This window comes from Coregonus clupeaformis, unplaced genomic scaffold (genome assembly GCF_020615455.1).
Source record: "Coregonus clupeaformis isolate EN_2021a unplaced genomic scaffold, ASM2061545v1 scaf0322, whole genome shotgun sequence".
NCBI lineage: Eukaryota > Metazoa > Chordata > Actinopteri > Salmoniformes > Salmonidae > Coregonus > Coregonus clupeaformis.
Genome location: NW_025533777.1, coordinates 172,700 through 183,068, shown reverse-complemented (window position 1 = coordinate 183,068; position 10,369 = coordinate 172,700). Strand labels below are relative to the sequence as shown.

The window sequence follows — 10,369 nt, the reverse complement described above, 5'->3', positions numbered from 1 at the left end:
GGTCCCCCCTTTGCTGCTAAAACAGCCTCCACTCTTCTGGGAAGGCTTTCCACTAGATGTTGGAACATTGCTGCGGGGACTTGCTTCCATTCAGCTACAAGAGCATTAGTGAGGTCGGGCACTGATGTTGGGCGATTAGGCCTGGCTCGCAGTCGGCGTTCCAATTCATCCCAAAGGTGTTTGATTGGGTTGAGATCAGCTCTCTGGGCAGGTGAGTCATGTTCATCCACACCGATCTCGACAAACTATTTCTGTATGGACCTCGCTTTGTGCACGGGGGCATTCTCATGCTGAAACAGGAAAGGGCCTTCCCCAAACTGTTGCCACAAAGTTGGAAGCACAGAATCATCTAGAATGTCATTGTATGCTAAAGCATTAAGATTTCCCTTCACTGGAACTAAGGGGCCTACCCTGAACCATGAAAAACAGCCCCAGACCATTATTCCTCCTCCACCAAACTTTACAGTTGGTACTATGCATTGGGGCAGGTAGCGTTCTCCTGGCATCTGCCAAACCCAGATTCATCCGTCAGACTGCCAGATGGTGAAGCGTGATTCATCACTCCAGAGAACGTGTTTCCACTGCTCCAGAGTCCAATGGCGGCGGGCTTTACACCACTCCAGCCAACGCTTGGCATTGCGTATGGTGATGTTAGGCTAGCGTTGCAACCGAGGACAGTCGATTTTTAGTCGCTATTCGCTTCAGCACTCAGTGGTCTCGTTCTGTGAGCTTGTGTGGCCTACCACTTCGCGGCTGAGCCGTTGTTGCTCCTAGACGTTTCCACTTCACAATAACAGCACTTACCATTGACCGGGGCAGCTCTAGCAGGGCAGAAAGTTGACAAACTGACTTGTTGGAAAGGTGGCATCCTATGACAGTGCCAAGTTGAAAGTCACTGAGCTCTTCAGTAAGGCCATTCTACTGCCAATGTTTGTCTATGAAGATTGCATGGCTGTGTGCTCGATTTTATACACCTGTCAGCAACGGGTGTGGCTGAAATAGCCGTATCCACTAATTTGAAGGGGTGTCCACATACTTTTGTATATATAGTGTATTTATTGATTCTTGTTAGCTTTAAGGGTACATACATGTGCTCTACCTGCACCCACTGAATGAGAGGCTGCCAATGGTAGGAAAGGAAGTGCTTATGTAGCCCCTTCCTGTGTACCCTTCCTGTGAATCAGCTATCCCCGGCCAAATCAGTGGGCTGGGTCAGAAAGGTTAACCAATGGGAAGCCAAGCTGCTGAGACAGGCTCTTTAAAAATAAATAAACTTTGACAGGATCAGTGAAAGGGGGGAGGTTATGGTTTGCAGTTACTGTACAGCGGGGATTGGGGGCGATTGCTTATGAAAATGAGTTGGAGCGAGGGAGGATAAAAGTGAAAAAGGGAGAGAGGAGGAGAGGAGGAGGAAGAGGATGTGGACTACAATGAAAGGACAAAGATGCGGTGACATAGATATATTACTGGCATTTGTTTCTTCATTAGAGGCCTGTCTTTAGACTGCTGCAGTGGACAGGAATTAGAACTACATTTGTCCACAGCACTACATGAAGGAGGGAGGGACTTGTAGTGTATGGGGGAAAGCCTCCATACCCTGCTGAGCCCTGGAAGGAACAGTCCAGTGCCTCATGAGACTGACCTTGAGAATGATGTTAAAGTCACAGTGAATATCAATACATGATAACATATTACCAATATTAACCATTCTAAGGCCCTAGTCTCTGATACAGTAGAAAAGCAAATTGACCATGTTTTGGCTTTGTTGTTTGACCCCTCATTTTAATCTTCAGCAAGAAGATTGCATGATAATTCATATGTGAATCATATTCCACACTATGTTTAATTGTAAGTAGATAGAAAGTGGACATAGACATTTATATAGAAAAAGGTGATAATTGCATGATTAATGACACTGTCAAAAACGATAATTGGATGTCCTACTATACAGTGGGGGAAAAAAGTATTTAGTCAGCCACCAATTGTGCAAGTTCTCCCACTTAAAAAGATGAGAGAGGCCTGTAATTTTCATCATAGGTACACGTCAACTATGACAGACAAAATGAGGAAAAAAAATCCAGGAAATCACATTGTAGGATTTTTAATGAATTTATTTGCAAATTATGGTGGAAAATAAGTATTTGGTCAATAACAAAAGTTTCTCAATACTTTGTTATATACCCTTTGTTGGCAATGACACAGGTCAAACGTTTTCTGTAAGTCTTCACAAGGTTTTCACACACTGTTGCTGGTATTTTGGCCCATTCCTCCATGCAGATCTCCTCTAGAGCAGTGATGTTTTGGGGCTGTCGCTGGGCAACACGGACTTTCAACTCCCTCCAAAGATTTTCTATGGGGTTGAGATCTGGAGACTGGCTAGGCCACTCCAGGACCTTGAAATGCTTCTTACGAAGCCACTCCTTCGTTGCCCGGGCGGTGTGTTTGGGATCATTGTCATGCTGAAAGACCCAGCCACGTTTAATCTTCAATGCCCTTGCTGATGGAAGGAGGCTTTCACTCAAAATCTCACAATACATGGCCCCATTCATTCTTTCCTTTACACGGATCAGTCATCCTGGTCCCTTTGCAGAAAAACAGCCCCAAAGCATGATGTTTCCACCCTCATGCTTCACAGTAGGTATGGTGTTCTTTGGATGCAACTCAACATTCTTTGTCCTCCAAACACGACGAGTTGAGTTTTTACCAAAAAGTTATATTTTGGTTTCATCTGACCATATGACATTCTCCCAATCCTCTTCTGGATCATCCAAATGCACTCTAGCAAACTTCAGACGGGCCTGGACATGTACTGGCTTAAGCAGGGGGACACGTCTGGCACTGCAGGATTTGAGTCCCTGGCGGCGTAGTGTGTTACTGATGGTAGGCTTTGTTACTTTGGTCCCAGCTCTCTGCAGGTCATTCACTAGGTCCCCCCGTGTGGTTCTGGGATTTTTGCTCACTGTTCTTGTGATCATTTTGACCCCACGGGTGAGATCTTGTGTGGAGCCCCAGATCGAGGGAGATTATCAGTGGTCTTGTATGTCTTCCATTTCCTAATAATTGCTCCCACAGTTGATTTCTTCAAACCAAGCTGCTTACCTATTGCAGATTCAGTCTTCCCAGCCTGGTGCAGGTCTACAATTTTGTTTCTGGTGTCCTTTGACAGCTCTTTGGTCTTGGCCATAGTGGAGTTTGGAGTGTGACTGTTTGAGGTTGTGGACAGGTGTCTTTTATACTGATAACAAGTTCAAACAGGTGCCATTAATACAGGTAACGAGTGGAGGACAGAGGAGCCTCTTAAAGAAGAAGTTACAGGTCTGTGAGAGCCAGAAATCTTGCTTGTTTGTAGGTGACCAAATACTTATTTTCCACCATAATTTGCAAATAAATTCATTAAAAATCCTTTAAAAAGTAAATAGTTGACGTGTACCTATGATGAAAATTACAGGCCTCTCTCATCTTTTAAGTGGGAGAACTTGCACAATTGGTGGCTGACTAAATACTTTTTCCCCCACTGTAGGCCTGTATGTCTCTTTGGTCAGGTTACAACCTTGAAAATAAAACAAATAGACATGATTGTTTCAACCAGCTTTAGTCTTCATTCTTAAGAGACAGCATCATCACATGAAAGAATGAGTGTGATGTGTAAAAACACGTGGAGGAATTTGCACCTTTTCCAGGTCATTCTCTGTACCTCCCCAAAACAAAACAAATAAACCTATTTTTGGCTACTGTCCCAGAATGCACCTGGCTGATTGACTGACAGGCTCTTTACTATGGATGTTAATGGAGAATGTGCTAGTGCATTTATATACGCGTAAACTAACCAGCCAGTAACAAATAATTCCTCACGTTGACAGGCTGCCATCTCTCCTAATTTCCGGCCGACTGTGCCGACATATTTTCATTCGGCTCGGATTAAACAGCTGAGAAAATGAGCTCCCAATCAATTTTCCAAATGAAAACACTGGGGCCCTGTTCACCCATTTCTCTCCCTACAGAAGATACTGCCATCCATCTAAAACAGACAAGAGGGTGCTCTGGTCCTAGGGGAGATAACTCAGGAAACAACCTGAGCAGGAACAGAAAGCCACAGCAAACCGATACAATCGTCCGCGCGCACACACACTAATGACTGTATATAAACGCAAGCACGCATGCATACACGCACACAATCGTGAGCGCGCATACACGCACATGACCGCATACACACACAATCATACACATAATAGCACACAAAGACGCATACACACACTTACTCAAAAGCACAGACTCACACACTTTATAAAGAAAGTCACCCTAACACACACACTAACACAATAAATATATGATCAGCAATATAAACAAATGATCTATGGTTGTCGAAACAAATCATTAACCTTGTGGCCAAACCCTCCCTAAAAAGACATGAGTCAGCTGCTCCGTTTGCATACCCATTGATGCACATTATTGATAGAAAAATGTTCAATGCATTTCAATGAGGGAGCATTCATTCTTGAGGTTATCAGTAATAGAGAACTCCAAGAGAGGGGATAAGCCTTAAAGAAACAGTCAAGACAGACAACATCTATTAGATACCGTCAGTCTCAACCAGGAAACAGCATACATGTGGTCATGTAGTCACAAAAACAGTTTGAAGTCTGTTTTGTGTTCGTATTTTCTCCCGTCTGATTCGGCAGCTTAATGCCACGATGGATATCATTGACAAGGCACGGGTTTCATGAATAAATGCCCCACGCTTTCTCTCTCTCACAGTGAGGGTGTCTCTGTTGAGGGAGGTGTTATCAGGGCTAGACAGGTATTATTCATAGGGCTGTCTTTATTCCTAATGCGATAAAGGAGTTTATTTTTGGAGGTTATTTTCCTCCTCTCAGTGTCTGGCGCAGTGAGAGGATCTGGAATCTGGCCAGAGCTACCTCTAGTGGAGATAAATCAGAACTAACTTCATTAATTTGGAGTTGGAAAATGTTTTGTATGGGGGGGTTCTTCTGTGCTATTTTTACTGAATGGTTGGTTAATGCTGTTATTACACGACAAGTTAACTTTGTGAGTGCAAAATGGTAGAGATCTGTTACAGTAACAGCAAGTTAATAAACTGTTCTCTAAAACAATACAGTCTTGCAAATTAAAATGACATAGAAAGTAATATCAAAGTGGGTCAATACAAATAATTGTCTGGAACAAAATGTGTTTATTGTGAAATTGGCTTGTAGCTGCTTTGATGTTTAAAACAGTGATATAAAATAATCAGATACTGTACCCTGGAGGGTAGCCAATTTAGTTTCTGCTTCCAAGTCCAGAGACTGTATGAATGTGCCCTTGAATGGGGTACATAACCTGTTGGCGCAGACAAATATGTGGCTGGATAAATGAAAAGTGTGCCTTGGGTCACCAGCAGTTGCCAAACATAGAAATTGAAGTCAATAATCACTATTGCTGTGCCCATAATCCTGTTCGTTCCAAGGTCTAAATCTCGAAATCTCCCAATGTACATAAAGAAGATGGGCAAAGATTTATATGCTGTTCCAGGTTGACTAGCGCTGACATGACATGGACAGCTAACAGTTCCCTTTGTATCATTCAGGTGTTGCTTGACTGAGAGGTTTCATGACGAAGGTGCAAAGGAGACCCCAGTGGTCGCTGGTAAAGCGTTGACAGTCATCCAACCTCTCCAGGCCCACCAGGGTCATGCCATCTGGGCTGATCTTTGACCCCTTGCCGGCCTGCCTCAGGAAGAGGCGGTCGAAGCGCAGGCGTGCAGGGAAAGGGAGGTCCTTGTTGTCATTGGTGACACAGTCCCAGGTGTACCGGCAGTCCTCCGGCTGGCCCAGGGACTCCCATACGTCACAGATGCCCTCAGGTAGACCACCCTGGTTCTTCACCTGGAAACATACACAGACACATTGCAGACATACACACGATGTACATGTCAAACACATCGCTCCCTCTCTCCCTGTCTCACCTCCCAGTCCCTGAGGTTGGTGTCTCCCCCAAAGATGACGTTGTGGTCCTGGGGCTGCTCGCTCATTGTCTTCCACACCGTTCTCAGCTGGTTCTGGCGTTCCAGGGATTGGGGCTTCATGCTCTCCATGTGGGACGTCATCACACACAGTGGATGGCCAAGGAAAGAAACCTGGTCCACGCCAGAGACAGCAGAGAGACACTGAGTAAGGGCAGAATCGTAACTTGAGATCTGCATGTGTAACTTGAGATCTGCATGTGTAACTTGAGATCTGTATGTGTAACTTGAGATCTGCATGTGTAACTTGAATATCTGTGCACATTTTCTATTACTTAATGAAATTTGATGGAATGAGAGACGACAGGAAAAGATAAAGCAAGGTACAGAGAGTGTTCTTACATAGGCCATAAGCAGGTTTCTCCTCATCTTTGTGGTAGGGTAATTCACTATGCTACTCTCTAGAAGTTGAACTCTGGACTTCCTCAGCAGTATGGCAGTGAAATAGCTTCTGTCACTACCTGGGATGGACCATATCAACATAACACAGGAAGGCTAACCATAAACACAGTCATATAAGTACATAATTACAGTCATATAATCCACAATAGCTTTGATGTCATACTGAGAGATAGATTATTTAAAAAAATATTATTAAAGAAAAACGGATGTGTGCTGCGACCCACCCGGATAAATATTTTATTTTATTTAGATGTAAAAAATCAGGCCAAAGAAAAGCTAGAAATGCTCTCAAAATACAAGACTTTGTAAAAAATAAATGTATTTTACCTTTATTTAACTAGGCAAGTCAGTTAAGAACAAATTCTTATTTACAATGACGGCCTACACCGGCCAAACCTGGACAACTTGTGCGCCGCCCTATGGGACTCCCAATCACGGCCGGTTGTGATACAGCCTGGAATCGAACCAGGGGGTCTGTAGTGACACCTCAAGCACTGAGATGCAGTACCTTAGACCGCTGCGCCACTCGGGAGCCCAAGGATAATGACTGAAAAGGTTTTTATAATGTTATTGCTTACCCGGCAACACATGATATGGCTTCAGAACCTGCTGTAAAACTTGGTAAATTGGTGAAATAACCTCTTGCAGTAGCACAATGTCAGGATGGTACCTTCAAGGGAGAAAGAACATGAGAAATCAACACCTTTCACTGCCTAAGATGTTGTTTAATGACTCGTAAACATATCATTTTGTTCTGTGACTTGACCAGGCAGTTCATGAAAAAAATAACATTGTTTTTGATGGATAATAAAGGTTCATATGTGCAGTTTTAAAAGGGAGGGTAAAAAGCATTTACTCCGTGACAAAAGTGAATGAGAAAATTGTGCAGAAGATGAATCTAGGACAGACTTCAAAAGCAATAGGCCAAAATCGTATTAACTGTGACGACTGTCTCCCTCCGATTGGTCACAGCTTCTCTCCACTTAGTGGGAGGGTGGGTTATGGGAATGACACACAACTTCTCACCCTAATGACTATATGACGAAATGTGTTGTGTGTTGATGTGACTCACTCGATCAGGTAGTCCAGTAGCCTTGAGAGACGTTCCTTGATATCGTCCAGGTCCAGGCCGTCTATGTTCCAGGTCAGAAGGGTGAGTTTGTTTGGGTCTCCCTTTTTCTTACGTTTGTCCTCGTCTAGAGATGACTGTGATGACTGTGGAGATGACTGATCTGGCTGATCTGGTGATGACTGTTGTGGAGATGACTGATCTGGCTGATCTGGTGAAGACTGCTGTAGAGATGACTGATCTGTGGATAACTGGGTTGGAGGACCCTGATCTGGGTGTGGTTGGGCTTGAGGCGGCTGGTCCCTTGACTGGGTTAGGGGAAGATGGTCTATTGGTGGTTGGGCTAGGTTAGGGTGCACTGGATTGGGTTGCTCTGGTTGGGCTTGACTGGGTAGCACTGAAGGGAGCGTGGCTGGGTTTTGATGCCCTGTAGGTGGTTGGGCATGGTTACGTTGTGCTGGTTTGGGTTTCTCTGGTGTAGGTTTCTCTCGATTAGATTGCCCTAAGGGTGGGTCAGGTTGCACTGATGGGGATTGGGCTGGGTTAGATTTCTCTGATTGTGGTTGAACCAGGACAGACAGCAATGGGGCAGATTTGCCCATCTCTCCCTCCTTGTCCTCCATCTTCTCGGCACTCCTCTTTTTCTTTCCTCTCTTCTTCTTTCTCCCCTTGGAATTTCCAGGGGCTGTAACCTGTTGGAAGGAGTCACTCGTCTGGTTCTTATTGCCATCTGCTGGCCTGTTTATGTAGGTGTCATAAGAGGATCACAAGAGCAGTATTAGTTAATCAATTATGAATGGGAAAATAAACTGACTTTACAAAATGCCAGACACCTATAATAATATGGCCACTGATTTAGTAGATGCTTTCTTTTATCCAAAGCGATCGCTAACACTATTCAGTACTGTATGTGGCTCGTGCAGGAATCAAACCCACCACAAACCAGGTGTTGTAACACCGTGCCCCCACCGACAGAGCCTATGTGGCTTGTCACTTACCTTTCCACTGAGTCTTGTTGCTTGTCCCCCATCTCTGTTCACCTTATTTTCACTTGTACACAGCTGTTTCACCCATAGGCACAAAAACAAACTGCATTCAGCTCCACTTACTCCCAACTGACAGAGTAGGCCTACAGGTCCTTTCCAAATAAGGTGACATGTACGTTAGGCTGCTTACTTAATCCTACATGCTATAGTAATGCTATAGTAATGCAGATCTTCAAATTCAGACTATAAAAACAAATACAACTATTTTCATGACCGACCGTGGATTGCAGTGGAAGTTCAGTCTGGAAACTTTGGTTTCGATTCTTCGTAAATACGCCCCCTCTCGAGAAAAACCACGCAGTCATTGGGTGAAACTGAAAGTGACCCGACAACGGCAGAACAATAGGTATAATGGTGACGATGGCTTACAGTGGGGAAAAAAAGTATTTAGTCAGCCACCAATTGTGCAAGTTCTCCCACTTAAAAAGATGAGAGAGGCCTGTAATTTTCATCATAGGTACACGTCAACAAAGACAGACAAAATGAGAAAAAAATATCCAGAAAATCACATTGTAGGATTTTTAATGAATTTATTTGCAAATTATGGTGGAAAATAAGTATTTGGTCAATAACAAAAGTTTCTCAATACTTTGTTATATACCCTTTGTTGGCAATGACACAGGTCAAACGTTTTCTGTAAGTCTTCACAAGGTTTTCACACACTGTTGCTGGTATTTTGGCCCATTCCTCCATGCAGATCTCCTCTAGAGCAGTGATGTTTTGGGGCTGTCGCTGGGCAACACGGACTTTCAACTCCCTCCAAAGATTTTCTATGGGGTTGAGATCTGGAGACTGGCTAGGCCACTCCAGGACCTTGAAATGCTTCTTACGAAGCCACTCCTTCGTTGCCCGGGCGGTGTGTTTGGGATCATTGTCATGCTGAAAGACCCAGCCACGTTTCATCTTCAATGCCCTTGCTGATGGAAGGAGGCTTTCACTCAAAATCTCACGATACATGGCCCCATTCATTCTTTCCTTTACACGGATCAGTCATCCTGGTCCCTTTGCAGAAAAACAGCCCCAAAGCATGATGTTTCCACCCCCATGCTTCACAGTAGGTATGGTGTTCTTTGGATGCAACTCAGCATTCTTTGTCCTCCAAACACGACGAGTTGAGTTTTTACCAAAAAGTTCTATTTTGGTTTCATCTGACCATATGACATTCTCCCAATCCTCTTCTGGATCATCCAAATGCACTCTAGCAAACTTCAGACGGGCCTGGACATGTACTGGCTTAAGCAGGGGGACACGTCTGGCACTGCAGGATTTGAGTCCCTGGCGGCATAGTGTGTTACTGATGGTAGGCTTTGTTACTTTGGTCCCAGCTCTCTGCAGATCATTCACTAGGTCCCCCCGTATGGTTCTGGAATTTTTGCTCACCGTTCTTGTGATCATTTTGACCCCACGGGGTGAGATCTTGCGTGGAGCCCCAGATCGAGGGAGATTATCAGTGGTCTTGTATGTCTTCCATTTCCTAATAATTGCTTCCACAGTTGATTTCTTCAAACCAAGCTGCTTACCTATTGCAGATTCAGTCTTCCCAGCCTGGTGCAGGTCTACAATTGTGTTTCTGGTGTCCTTTGACAGCTCTTTGGTCTTGGCCATAGTGGAGTTTGGAGTGTGACTGTTTGAGGTTGTGGACAGGTGTCTTTTATACTGATAACAAGTTCAAACAGGTGCCATTAATACAGGTAACGAGTGGAGGACAGAGGAGCCTCTTAAAGAAGAAGTTACAGGTCTGTGAGAGCCAGAAATCTTGCTTGTTTGTAGGTGACCAAATACTTATTTTGCACCATAATTTGCAAATAAATTCATTAAAAATCCTACAATGTG

At 44.2% G+C, this 10,369-nt stretch overlaps 1 protein-coding gene across 2 annotated transcripts; it reads right to left on the bottom strand.

The window, feature by feature from the left end:
- Nucleotides 1–5,171: 5,171 nt before the first annotated feature.
- On the bottom strand, nucleotides 5,172–8,792 carry LOC121570294 (tyrosyl-DNA phosphodiesterase 2). 2 transcript variants are annotated; one of them, XM_045214818.1, is made up of 6 exons: nucleotides 8,489–8,792; nucleotides 7,494–8,228; nucleotides 7,000–7,091; nucleotides 6,362–6,480; nucleotides 5,963–6,133; nucleotides 5,172–5,882 (listed from the first exon to the last, which is right to left on the bottom strand). In XM_045214818.1, the coding sequence occupies exons 1-6, from the start codon at nucleotides 8,518–8,520 to the stop codon at nucleotides 5,577–5,579; spliced, it is 1,455 nt and encodes a 484-aa protein (XP_045070753.1). In that variant the 5' UTR covers nucleotides 8,521–8,792; the 3' UTR covers nucleotides 5,172–5,576. The 2 variants fall into 2 exon arrangements, with proteins under 2 accessions (XP_045070753.1, XP_045070754.1); XM_045214819.1 differs by having other exon boundaries at nucleotides 7,494–8,182.
- Between the last annotated feature and the right edge of the window lie 1,577 nt (nucleotides 8,793–10,369).